This window comes from Malurus melanocephalus, unplaced genomic scaffold (assembly GCF_030028575.1).
Source record: "Malurus melanocephalus ecotype Western Australia unplaced genomic scaffold, MMel_1.1 scaffold_100, whole genome shotgun sequence".
NCBI lineage: Eukaryota > Metazoa > Chordata > Aves > Passeriformes > Maluridae > Malurus > Malurus melanocephalus.
Window position 1 is genome coordinate 1,280,350 of NW_026623332.1, and position 13,497 is coordinate 1,293,846.

Below are 13,497 nucleotides of genomic sequence, written 5' to 3' on the forward strand. Positions count from 1 at the left end.
TTTTTTTTTTTTTTTGCCTGTGTCTGGAAGGAATTTTTTTTTTTTTTTTTGCCTGTGTCTGGAAGGAACGCTTGTATTCCAGGATCTTTTTATTGTGTCAGGATATCAMATTGAATGAATGCACCTTATCATTCCCTTCACCTTAGAGTGAAGAAGGTTGCTGTCACACCATTCTACTGCTGACTCTCAGSTTTTTTTTTAAACCCTGTATAAATGTGTTAAAGTATGACATCTGCTCTTGTGTCTACTTTTGGAATAGCTTTTTAGCATTTTGGGTTCCCCTGCCTCCACTTCCTTTTCTCACTTTGTGGTCTTTTCATCAGTTAAAAAATAGAGAATATGCTCGGTGAAGACTTCTGCATGAATATACCCCAGAGTGAGATTTTCTTTAATCTTATGGCGGTAATGATCTTGCAGGTATGATGCAAGATCAACACTTTTCAACCGAAATAAGTTTTTTCCTGCAATACAGCAACTGGGTCATTGAGAGACCATTTGTGAGTTTRTTTGTAGACATTTCCTTTTAAAAAGATGTGTGGTTATGCAGCCCTTTGGGGACGGGAGAGAGAGCAAAAGACAGGCTATGACACCTTGAAGAATTTACTGAGAAGGGAGGTGTGTGTAGAAGATGCAACTGGAATAAGTTCAGCAATGTCAGGGGATTATACGAATGTGGATTATATTATATGGGTGTGGGAGAACTGGCTTGAAGGTGGGTTGACTTCTTTCAAAATACTGTCATGTGATCTTGGTGCATAATTAGCAGGGTTTKGGGTAAAGGTACAGATGGTGAGGCTAAACTAATTAACTTTGGCAGTGTCTTTGGGCTGAATGCTGACTCTCTTTCCTTGAAAGAGCTTCAGGCAGACTTCAGTGCCATCCTGGCGTGAAATACGATTGTACAGCCTGGTCACATCCATGATGACTAGAATGAGCTTTGCATAGTTAGTTTTGATAGTACTGTAGTGAGATATCCTTCAGAATCCTTTAACTCTATAAATTTKCACTGGCTGTCATGGGTGATTCACTTCTGGTCACAATCCATGTCAGTCACAGTGTGGAATAGAAAARTCAGTATTCTTAGTTTAGGATGTATCTGCTGTGAAACCCAGTTAAGCCTTTTGCTGTTGCTTTCCATTCAGTGTCTAGGTAAAGTAACAGTATCATAGCTGTCACTTCAAATAACAATCTTTACATTCAAATATGTTAGAAGTATATTAGGAAACAAATGTAAAGATGGTGGTGTTATTATTTTGTGTATGTATTATAGGGGATCTGTACATGCCACGGAAATTAGGAATGGTAATGATCCAGAATTAACTGGCAGCCTTTCTGACAGCAATAGATGACAGCATTCTGTAACACACAGAAAAAGATACATGTTTTTGTGGGGTGAAATTTCAACAACTGTTCCCTTTTAATAAATAATCTACTTCCTGCACTTTATATACTTAGTTGTAAAGGGATCTGTTTTAAATRCCTAGACTGGAAACAGAGGAGTATGTTGGTATATTTAACTGATCAAATTTAAGGAGGCACTCAACTGTTTGTATAAAAAAGGCTCCTTTTAAGTTTTTTTTATGTGATCTTGCACATATTTTGTCATATTTGTTGGTGGAAATTGCAGCCTGGCTGGGATGACACTACTTTTTTTCTCTTCTTGTGAATACTTTGAAAGGTAGATTTTCCTAACCCAGTAAAGAATGATCATAGACAGATGCTAATACACAATTCAGCAGTACAAATATTGATTAGAAATTTCTATTAGCTTTTTTTACCCTTTTTTTACCCTAATCTGTATTTTGGGCAGATGGACACTGGCTGTTGATTGGCATGTTTGAGATTRGAGCAGCAGGATGAGGCAAGTGTGCTGGCTGAGCAGTGTGGGTACTCCTGTGTRTCTTCCCCTTTTACACTCGGCTCTTTTAGTGTAGGGAGTTTGCTGCATGAAAGATCATGCTTTTGCAGAGAGCTGTCCAAAAAGGAGATGGAAGACCATAGAACAGGGTATATAGTGATTGGGAATTCCTCAGGACTTGGCTCAGAAGGTGAGTTTCAAATAATAAAAAGAATATATMGATTTTTAAATGTCTTGGACTAAGGACCTTATAGACCTCATATTTTATGGGTTACTTACTGTTGAGACTTGATTATTTGGTCTGTTTCCACTATCTTGGTGCTTGTATTTGGCTGTTTATGATACTGAGTTCAATCTTGCCTCTCTCATGCTGATCTGCGTGCAGCTATGAGTGTGTACCAGTACTTACCTCTTCAGGCCTACTAGCTCAAGGATCAGGCTTCATGAGTTAACTTAGTGATGATGAACTGCCTTTAGGTGCAAGGTTGCATTAATTCTGTGATGTGCCAGTATGTCCTCCTGGACCAGTGCTTCAGTACCACACATGGAGGACTTGGTGTGTCCCCAGGTTGTCTGTGTGTAGGTGTAAAACTGAGAACAGATTATAGCAGGGTATTTTGTAGTGCCTGTTATTTTCTCAACCTACAGTACCTGCTGAGATCCTGATGGGAATGATTGTCTGAACCCTCTAGTGTGTTAACCCTGTTTGGTAACAGGTCTAGTTGCACTGGGTTGTTGCATCTTGAGATATATTGCAACAATATGTTTGGAACATGAGAAACTCTTGAGATGCTTGGAAATTTTTCTTTGAACAGAGGGTGGTAACGTGTTAGAAGAAGCKTCCCAGAGAGGTTGTGGAATCTGTGTCTTTGGGATTGTTCAAGACTCAGCTGGATGGGGCCCTGAGCAGTCAGATCTAATTATCTTGCTTGGAGCTGAAGGTTAGAGTAGGTGACTTCTGAAAGTCCTTYCTTAAATTACTCTTGTTCTGTGGTATTTTTAGGTTTTATTCCTCGAAGTTCCACCAGAGTGAAAAGTACCTCTCCCTTTTGGGGGTTTGCATATGGATGGTTGTAGGTTCTTGTGCTGAGCATTTGGGTAACCAAGACATCTAAAGGGTTTGACACGTAATGCTGTGTCAATGCTATCACTACTACATTTTAAATTATCTGCTTCATTTTTTTAACACCTTTTTAACACCCTAAAAGCTGAAATGTCACCAAAGAGCTGTATAGTGGAAAAGGGCACAATAAAAGGTGAATCAATCTAAATTTCTCTTCTATAAATGTATTTTAAATATCTCCTAAATCAGAATTGCCTCTGATTTAATTAGCTTGGCCTTCCATAAGTCAGTTTTACTGCTGGAATAGCTAGATGCAGCTTGAGAAGGGTGAACTGGAATTCTTGTGGAAAGTAGCCGTGTTCAGAGGGAGGGATGGTATAATTAGTGTTCCCAAAGAAGCCAGGGCATTAATGAAAAATATGCTGGATGGTAGGGGAAGAAGAAATGCCCCAGTTTCCCACTAGCTGTGTGCAAAACTRTCACAYTTGRGTACATTAGATGATGACACAGAGAGGGTGGTATCAAGAATGACAMCTAGAGTGTTATTCCCTTAGAATCTTGGCTGGGACCTCTTCTCTGGGTGTGACTGGTGAGCCTGTGTTCACGTCTGGCTCCTCTCGTCTCCCCCTCGCCCTTGGACTTGAAAGATACTCACTGGAATAGTYGAGAGACTTTTGGAGAGGAAAAACTAAGTTTAAGGAAGGGAAGGAAATACCTAGCACAAKGCATAGCTGAAGCAGAATGAAGGGGAAGGAGAACTGGGTGATTTGGAATTATTGTGAGAAAAGGTAGGCAAATGTGCTAAAGGAAAGAAGGGGCGGTAACCTCAACGGAGAATGAAGTTGAAGCAAATGAGATGAACAGCCATCCTTAAATAAGACCTTCATGAACCTACCTACACAAGGTAGACTGTTTTACATGTCATGTTGCAGTTAAATAGCACATGCAGTGAGGCATTTACTTTGTAAGTACTTACTGTGTTCCTCAATTTTCAAGTGGCTTGGCAAGCAGCTGTTACCACTCTGGCTAGTAGGTCTAGTGATTTGGCTGCTGTATGGGGAGCATGTGTGTATCCATATATGTGGGGGCCAGGTTATGAATATACCCACATATATTCATTTTTGCATTGTTTTCTGAACTATTTTAATTTACTGGAAAACAAGTACAGCTGGAAATAGCAGATGTCATTGCAGAGGCAAATTGCTGTTATGACTTTGGWTGGACACTGCTGAAAGTTTTTATATGATCTAAAAATAATGGCATGTAGCATAAGAGACRTTATATGTGAGCTGATACTTCTTCATGAGTCATTTCCTGCTGAAAGTTCTATACAAAGCAAACTGCTGGAGGGGGTATATGTATGTGATTATATATAAATGAAGAGCAGCCATTTATTTTCCAAGGTTCTTTATGTGCCACTGCTGGTTCAGAGTATGAATGTGGTGATCAGTATTSTGCCTTTAAACAATGCTCAGATTTWKATATTGGCTATTGGAAATTGTAATGGTCTTTTGGGATTGTACTCTGATAAATGTTCCCTTGAGGTTGACTGTGAGAATGTGTGGCCTACTTTAAAAACTCCTTGAACAGAGGAACTATTTGCTCTCTGAATTGTGTTTTAAAATGTAATATTTTAATGATTATTTAAATTTAAAAAAATAACCAAAATGAAGCAAACCAGGTGATGGATACATGTCTCACAAGGACAATTTGTGTGCAACGACAAAAGGAGTTACTTTAAATATCAGTGTTGAAGATTTCATTGCTTGCTTTATCACCTAGGTGATGTGGTTTATGCACAGTAGAAAATTGCTGTATCTCACTGGCAAAATCTTTAACTTATTTCTGTCCTAAAATTTGTTCATCTGTTTATATTTGAAGGCTTGCAATGCAAAATTCTGCTGCAAATCAAGAATCAGTTCCAGGATAGGAATTGTATGCTAAGTGTCTTGGTAAAGAGTGTAAGAATAGTTTAAGGATCATGTTTCTAAATAGTAAAGGTATAGTAAAGGTATATGTGCTGGAATTTTTTGGGAAGCTTTCATCTAGCAAGAGGATTTTAATTAACAAAAAAATCCCCATCCAAGACATAGACACAGCCTGGCTCAAGCTTGAACTACGAAACAGARGATTCAGTTTTCATCTTGACGGGTGTTTTGTTGCTGACTTTTGTACTGTATGTCTAATGACAGACTTGTGGCTTCTTTTTTTATAGGCTCAGATTATTCCTCAGTGGGATGGTTACCTGGTACTGAATCCCTGTGGCAGTCCTCAACGATTTCATCAAGCAGTCAAAACAATCCTGTCAGAAGACACAGTATAGCTTCGGACAGCGGGGACACTGGGATTGGTACCTCCTGTTCTGACAGTGTGGAAGGTGAGTTGACACTGCTAAATTTTGCATGTTTCTGAGAGAGAAACAATCCAAAACATTTTAAAGGTGATTTTACCAAACTAACTGTACTTTTGCAAAGCTGTTGAGCGYATGCAGTTTCTTCCTTGCTGGAGCRAGTAATTGTTTTGGTGAGGGTTGATTAATTTAGTTCTACATGAGTTGTGTGCATTAACTTGCATCTCTGCCACAAAGGAGGTATTTGTGTTACATGTTTTGATAATTGCAGTTACAAGAAGTGCCAGATTTATCCAGAGGAGTATTGCTCTGTACTACAGCTCTTGATAAACAAGTGGTAAAAGCAGAAACTTTTGAGGGAATTGATAAAAGGACAAAGCCTTCTGRTATTCATTGTGTGTGTCACATAGTGCGTGTCAGCAAAGAAATTTACTCATCAGAGCTGTGAAAAAAATGGGGTGTGTTCTCATCTCCACTTCTGGTGGGAAGGAATTTGCATTTTATTGCATGGCATTTGACACGTAGTYAATGATCTTTGAGAATAATCAACAGGATTCAAAGATTGTCAAAACTTTTGAATCATGGATTGAATCATGATTACTCCAAGGTGATCTTATCAGGGAGGGGTGCAGCCTCTAAGGTGGCAGTGTCTCCATAACTTTGGACCCTCCCTATGCAGTGTGTCACTGGAATTAAACCTGAATGAGAGAGAACTAGGCTGTAGTAAAAGCTGAGGTTTCCATCTTGCATGGACATATTTCTCGGTAAGATTTTCAGGATGGGTAATGAATGACAGCAAGATTGTGATATATTTTTCTCCAGCATTTTTCTATACCTGATAAACTTTTCAAATGGGGTAGCTGGAATGAGGAAGAACAGGAAGAATTAGTAGAAATGAAGTAAGGAATGCTGAATCAATGTAAGACAGAAGTCKCCATGGAGGGCTGAGCATTCCTGAGGAAAGGTCCAAATGCCTCTGTTAAGTCTGTCAGGCCTCTCTTGCACATGAGAAAATCCTTTCCACCCTCTTTCTGTTGCATCTGTCAGTTGGAAAGGATCTCATAAGTTGCTTTCTGCTTCCTTACATTTCTAAACAGTTGTTGGCTTCAGCAAAATAAAGCTTTTGCTCAGTTACTCAGATTATTGGGTATAAAACTGAAATAGTAAATGGTTTTTAATGCAGAAGTGTTTTGTTTTTTTTTTTTTCTCCCAAGAGAAGTAGGGGGTATAAAGCACTCTCATGGTGTTTATTTATATATAGATTTAGTGGCTCTCAGCCAAATGCTACACAATAGTATTTTAAGACACGGCATTTGAATTAAAACCATGCTCTSCCCTCCCCCCTTTTGAGGGCTTCCCCATTTGAGGGGTGGGATGAAAGAGAGGAAATGAAACAGCAGCTCCTCATCAGATGTTCTGTTTGCTTCTGCAGGCAAGAGAATTATCTGTTCAGGGCTGGGTGGGGGGAGACCATGCTGGGGGGAGAATAAGAGGAAGAGGGGAAAGGTTGAAACAACAGATAGTTTATGCAGTTGGTCTTYGGCAGTGCTTGACAATAGTCAGTTCTAATGTATCCTTGATGTTATGCATTTCCTGAAACCTTGTTTGAAAAACTTAAGTGGCAGAAAAGACAGTRTCAAAGAAAAAAGGAGGGAAACCTAATGGTGAAATGAAGATTAATGGAAGAATCRTATGACAGACTTGGAAATTGATTGTATAGGTATATTTTTAGTGAAAAGGGTCATTGCCTATGATGCCTAGTTGTCTGCATCTCTCAAGCTACCCCCTCCACACATCTACAAAAAGAAAAGAGAGTTGCTTGTGGGACTGTCAGGCTGGACTGGTAATTGCAGACTTGATGCTGGCCATCTGCTGTCAATGTGGTGCTTGGGAAGAAGCGCCTGGGGATTTTTCAGAGGGGAATTTTTTCACAAGTCGGCAGATTATTACACTTTTTAACAAAGCTCAGAGAATGAATTGTGGCTTWGCTATTTCCTTTCCATTTTGCCCAGTAAAAACAAAAAAACTTAATTTGAGAATTAGCATTAACATCTTCTTTAATTCTGAAGGTTGCACCTGAGTTTGTACTGATACATGGTTGCTAATAAATACATTCATGCAGGGAATGGACATCAGGTGCATTTAAAATACTTTTTTACTGGGATTTTTTCATAGCATCTTAAATTTTCTTTCAAAATCATTTTCTTACTCGTATTAATTTCAGGAGCATTCATTTGCTTTGAAAATGCAGGCTTTAAAGAATAGTGGCAAGTGCTTCTCGTGTTTGACTCAAACCTGTGTGGATTTGGAGGGGAGATGGGTTTTGACAAAGACAGAAGAAAGAAACTTTTATGTTAAACTGTATTCAGTTGATTGTATATTATGTTGTGCTAGGGTAGGAAAATTAGGAAATTAAACAGGCAGTAGAGTTTCACTGCTGAAATTGCGCAATGTTGATGTGCAAYGTGGGAGCTGAGGAGAGAACTTTATAAACCATAAATGTGGGCATGTTAATTTGGGTAGATCTGACACTTTTAATTCAGAGTGTTCTTCATTTRAAGATTGAAAGGTATTTTATATCTGTTTAAACTACAGTTAATGTGTTCGGGGTTTTTATTTTTTTTCCCGTCAGTGAGTTGTTCTGGATTCACATCAGCTTTTGGGCTTCAGTTATAATTACTGTTGTGATACTTGTGTATAACCATTCTTTCAGCACCACTTCCAGAAGAAATACGAAGAGAATCTTTTAAGTATTTTTGAGACTGTTTTTATTTAGGTTACCTAATTAGAGAATCAGGGACTTGACAGAAATTAAATGGTCTGTAAACCCCAGAAGAGCTCTTTCCCCTGTGCACATTATGAATTTTGCCTTTTGGACAGGAAGCATAAGAACTAGATATTGATGTGATGGGATACAGGGACCATGATTCTTGCAGACCAAAACATTTTCCTCTATCAGATAAGCTTGTTCTGCAGCAGAAAGCCTGTTGTAAAGCAGATATTTCTCTCTTACTCTTAAATGCAATTCATGATTTAACATTTCTGGTTGCAAATGAATAGRTGTGAAAATTCATAGAATGTAGCTTTCCTGGAAGAGAAAGATTGGATGCAGAGAATCAGTTACTACTTCTTTATCAATTGATGTTCTACTAGTTCAACTTAAAAAAAAAATCCTGTTTTCTAAAAGCTCCCCAACAACTCCTCTGGAACAGCTAGCTGATAGARTAGGAATTTATTTTAATATTAGACCCAGGGGAGTCTCTTGTCTATAATTTTTAAGGGGATCTATTACCTTTTTACGGGATTAAAAAACCCTTATTAGTTCAATTGAATTGTAGCATTTCTTGGTAAGCCCAGCACCAAAGTTATTTGGTTTTGCTATTTCAAGCACTCTTTCTTCCAGCAGGTCCCACRCAAGGTATTCTAACACCTTTTTTTTTGTTTTCATGAAGGAGAAGGGGAAAAATTAATAAATACAACTATTCAATAGAGTGAAAGGCAGAGCTGAATTTCGGGAGGCAAAATCTTATTATGAAGTATCTTGAGCAGSGGGGTTGACTTTAATTTCAGTATGCTGGTAAAAATAATGCCATTGACAATATGTAGGTCACAAATGTAGATTGTGCTCAGTTTGGGTATCGGAAGTACAATAGCACAAGGATCCTAGACCTTGGTTGCTGGCTGTGCTCACTGCTGTGTTCTGTGATTTTGGAAGATGATGGATTTTCAGAGAAGTCCCTGATCTTAATTGTGTTGAGGTTAATCTCTATGGCCTTGGAGCCTGGCAAGTATTGGCATATGTTTGGTGAAGTAGCTTGATTATTTGGAGGGTAGAAAATAATTACGCTGGAGGCATTTTTCCTTGTTTCCTTCCTCTGTGCTTGCCAAGTCTCACTTTGTGAAGCGATGTCCAGCCCTCTGAAGTCAGAGTTATTGTGTTGCTTCAATATTATCTGCCCTGACAATCAGAAATGTGCACTTCACTTTAGCCTGTATTAGACTCTAGTTCTTATAAGTGGTATCACCATTGCTTGCTAGAATGCGGTGTGTAGCTGAGGGGAATATAAATATTAATACTCAGAGCCTGGCTGTTTATTTTTTGGGGGTTTTAGGATTAAAAAAAAATTAAGGGTTATTTCAGGTTCTGGTAGCCTATAACCAGGATTTAATGAATAGGAAAAAATTATGTTAATAAATTTCTATTGAAACAAGACAGAGGAATTGCTTCAAGTGACAATGACGTACTCCATGTTAACTTGTGTACTCTGAATTTGAAACTGGGTTGAACTAAACTAAAGGCACTTACTAGTTTCACATATGAATGCTCTGTAGGAGAAATAGCTGCTGCTGTAACTTCATACTCTGCCTTCTTTTGTGGTAGTTTCTGCATAGGAACAAGCTCTCACAGTACGCTCAATTTTCCTCACATAAATACCAGCAGGATTTTTCTCTGTTAGTGGGAGCATTCTGCACAATGAACTTGGTGCATTTTGCCTTCGGCGRACATCAGTAGTTGTTTTTCAAAAAMTTWCTTCAGTTGTTCAAATTGGCAATAACTCAWGTGAAAACAAGATCTGCTTACTTAGAATTTAGCGTCATTCACTTGGTTACTGTGCAAAAAGTTGTTTCTGTCATACATGTTTTGTAGCTTTGTCACTGAGTTGTATCAGAATGTATATGTTTAAGATGGTGGGATAGGGAAGAGGATAAGAAGAGCAAAAACCAAGGAAAAAAAAAAAGAAACCAAACTTCAGAGTTGAGATAAAAACACTTTAATAATGAAAGAAAAAGCAAATGAATGTTGTGATGTAAAAGCATGACCAGGAGACTGATGCCTAGCCAGTCTCTGAGCAACAAATACTTTGGAAAAAACCTGCCCCTCKGTTTCATTGCTGARCATGACATTACATGGTATGGAATCTCTTTGGTATTTCAGGTCAGCTGTCCCAGCTGTGTCCTCTCCCAACCTCTTGTTCACCCCCTCAATGGGGTGGCAGAAGCCCTGGTGCTGTGTAAGTTACCAAAACAGCACCATAGGGGCTGCTGTGAAGGAAATTACCTCTCTCCCAGGGAAACATTGTATAATTTCTGTCTCTTATTCTATGTCATTTGCATCATGCTTAGGTGAAATAGGGGGTAGTTGTTTTTAATGTCCTGTAATGTGTATTTTTGGAGTATGGAGTATTATTTTGATGAGAAAATAAGAAGCATCATTCAAATTATCTCACCCATATTTGGGTTAATGTCWTGAGACCTGGGCATGCCAATCATTATGCATTTTTGCTGAGAGATTTCAGGGACGATTTTTCACTTTTCCTTGCTACTGTAATGTCAGAGAGAACTCTGGCCTGCATTCAGCAGCTCTGTAGCTCAGGATCTCAGGAAGACAAGCGTGAGTGAGATCAGTTTCAGGAAAGCAACAGCGAGAACAGTTGTAGCCTTAGACGGTTTTTCTTTGAACACTGGAAACATTCTGTAGCTAGTCAATATTTAATTTACATATTCAGGTAGCCTTTGCAGCCTTATCTGAAGAAATCACAGGACTAATTTTTAATCCTTTCTGCTACAGACAGTATAGTACACTTAATGACAGACTGTACACATTTGGGATGCAAGACACGGGTTCTTGTAGCCAGGAATAACCTGTTGCTGCTGCCTGGAGTTCTAGCTTGGGGCTTGACAGAGCAKACTGGTTGTATCCCCATAGAAAAGTTTGTAAATCTCTGTTCTTTAACAGTGTTATAAGACCCGTTTCTGTAGGGGTTATACTTCACTCTTAGTCTTTATTCAGCTGACCTGTTTCTACTGAAATGTATGCACAGATTAAACTTCTTCCTTAGTGTAAAGTCCAGTTAATGTATTTAATGTMATCCTTTATTTTAGCTAGGATTTCAATGTACTGATAATAAGTAATTTCTGTAAAAATACCTTTTTAAGTAGAACATAAAAGCTCACTGTTACAGAGAACCTTTTTCAGGGCCTTGCTTGTGTTTCTGTGAGCTCCTGTGATAAGTCAGATGAAGTTTTGACATCAGTTTTGGCAGTATAAAGGCAGCAGTGAGGAAGAACAATGTGCAGAGGCCACTTGCTCATGAAGCATGGTTACTCCATCTCACTTCCTTCATCTCTGACTTTCTTCACATTAGGGGAATTAGGTGTCTGTAAGAGGAAGTGAGAAATACGAAGCAAATGACAGGTCTGATTAGTTATGCCAGGTTTGGGGTAGAAAGAAACTGTCTGAATAGTGGGGACTGGTAATGGAAGGGTAGGGGGTTAAGGCTCAAGAATGCTTCTGTGTCTGCTYATGGGGCATTTGTTTGCAGTAACCTCACCTAAGTGCCATTAACAGCTGGCCTGTTTTTTTCAGGCAGAATACGTGCAGGTTTGTTTCTTTTAATATGTTAAATTACTTGGAGAACTGTGATTGGTTTGTTTTAGAAGCAATTATTATTATTACAACTGTACTTTYATTTTTATAATCTTAAATGCTTCTTACCTCATCAAATTTAGAAAGGAAACTGGTGTGGGTTTTTCCCAATGCAAAACATGGTAAAAGAAATCTCTTGGGGTTTTTATTTTTTTCCTCTTAGAGGACTGACAGATAAGATTTTCCTCTGACAATGATTGCATTTGTGTCAGCGGCAGTCATGAAAGTCAGCTTTGTAGAAGTGTTGTCAGCTACACAGAGGTCACTTCTTTGTCCCTGGAGCATGTTCTTCTACTGTAGTTATCCAGTACAATGGGTTAAAAAGTTTATGCCTTATTCGGCTTATGTAAGTAAATACAAGTTACACAACAAACAGTTTTTTAGTGAATAAGGAAGCTTTTTCTGCAGAAAAACACTTCTGAGGCTCCCTAGTAGGAAATGTTGGTTGTATTCATCTAAACAGTATTTTCTGTRTGTGTATATTGTTTTTAAAATGTCTATTAAGTAGCAAGATCAGAAAAATAGCAGAAGGCAACTTAGGTRTCTGTAGGAATAAAATGAAGTGTGTTCTTAAAGGCAGAAAGATGATTTGCAGGACAAAATGCAATGTGTTTTATTCCCTCTAACGCAAAAAATGTCTCTGACATCAGTCCTCTGTGCAGCTTTTTCTAAGTTTTTGTAATAGCAATGAAAACCAGGTAAGATACAGGAGCAACTTTTCTAATTTTATGTCAGTTTCTTCTTTAGTTTCCAGAATTCCTGYGATGTTCAGGAATTGCACCCTCTTCTGTTCCCTGTTCTTGGTGCTGCTGTTTTTCCAGGCACTTAATCCTTGTAAATAGAAAAAGTGGTAACAAGTATGCTTTGAAGGAATTAGTTACATTTATGAATGACATAAACATAAATTACCATCTCCCTCCTTGTTAACTGTTCTTGCATTACAATTTATGCCTTGTTCTTCAATATGACTGCATTTTTTTAAACTCTGATGGCATTGAACAGAAAGTKTATAAGGATGTTGCTAACAGCTTGAATGAATTTCAGAGGTTCTTGTTTTTTTTTCCCATGAGCTTAGTGTCCCAGAAGAAATGACCTTCCCATTTTGAGATCACAGCATAGTGCCTTTGATGGTATGGCCCTRAAAAGGGGATGGAAGTGGAAAAAAATTTGTTTTTGTCTTGCTAGATAATAGTACAGATGGGACATGGCATTGATCTTTTAAATAAAAGACACACCTGGTCCTGAAAGCCAGTGACAAATTCTATGTGGTTGTAGGTTGGCTCCTTGCAACCTAGCTGGTACTTGATAATTTAAATGCCACAGCCTAGCTCATGTGAAACTAGGAAGCAAATAGTTTAATTCTTATGTTTTAAATGCAGAATTAATAAGGATTTTAGCAGCCTTGAGCAATAATTTGCACTGGATATTTTCATGCTATTGAATCATAGAAATGTAGTTTGGAAAAGGCTGCTGGAGGTGTCTGCTTCCTGCCCTCTGCTCAGAGTAGGATCATCACCAATACAGACCAGGTCAGCCTTGACTTTRTCTTGCTGATTCTTGAAAACCTTCACAGGTGCCTCAGCCTCTTTGAATAATCTGTTCCAGTGCTATGGGATTTCCTTGTGAACAGTTTTTCCTCAATGTCCAGCCTGAACTTACCAAGCCATAATTTTTGTGTTGCTGGCCCTTATTTTGTCAGCTACTACCAGGAAAAGTGTGGCGAATAAGTTTAACTAATTTAACTCTCTGTCATTTATGTATTTTTGGGGGGAAATTGGTTGGTGTTGTTTTTCTGTTGG

General features: G+C 38.4%; 1 protein-coding gene across 1 annotated transcript in view; it reads left to right on the forward strand.

Annotated features, from left to right (window-relative positions):
- CEP85L (centrosomal protein 85 like) overlaps positions 1-13,497 on the forward strand; it is a 103,666-nt gene that overhangs the window by 10,869 nt on the left and 79,300 nt on the right. Inside the window, exon 2 of the mRNA XM_057368981.1 lies at positions 5,137-5,298. Coding sequence (XP_057224964.1) covers positions 5,137-5,298 — 162 coding nt within the window. The remainder of the gene's footprint in view (positions 1-5,136; positions 5,299-13,497) is intronic.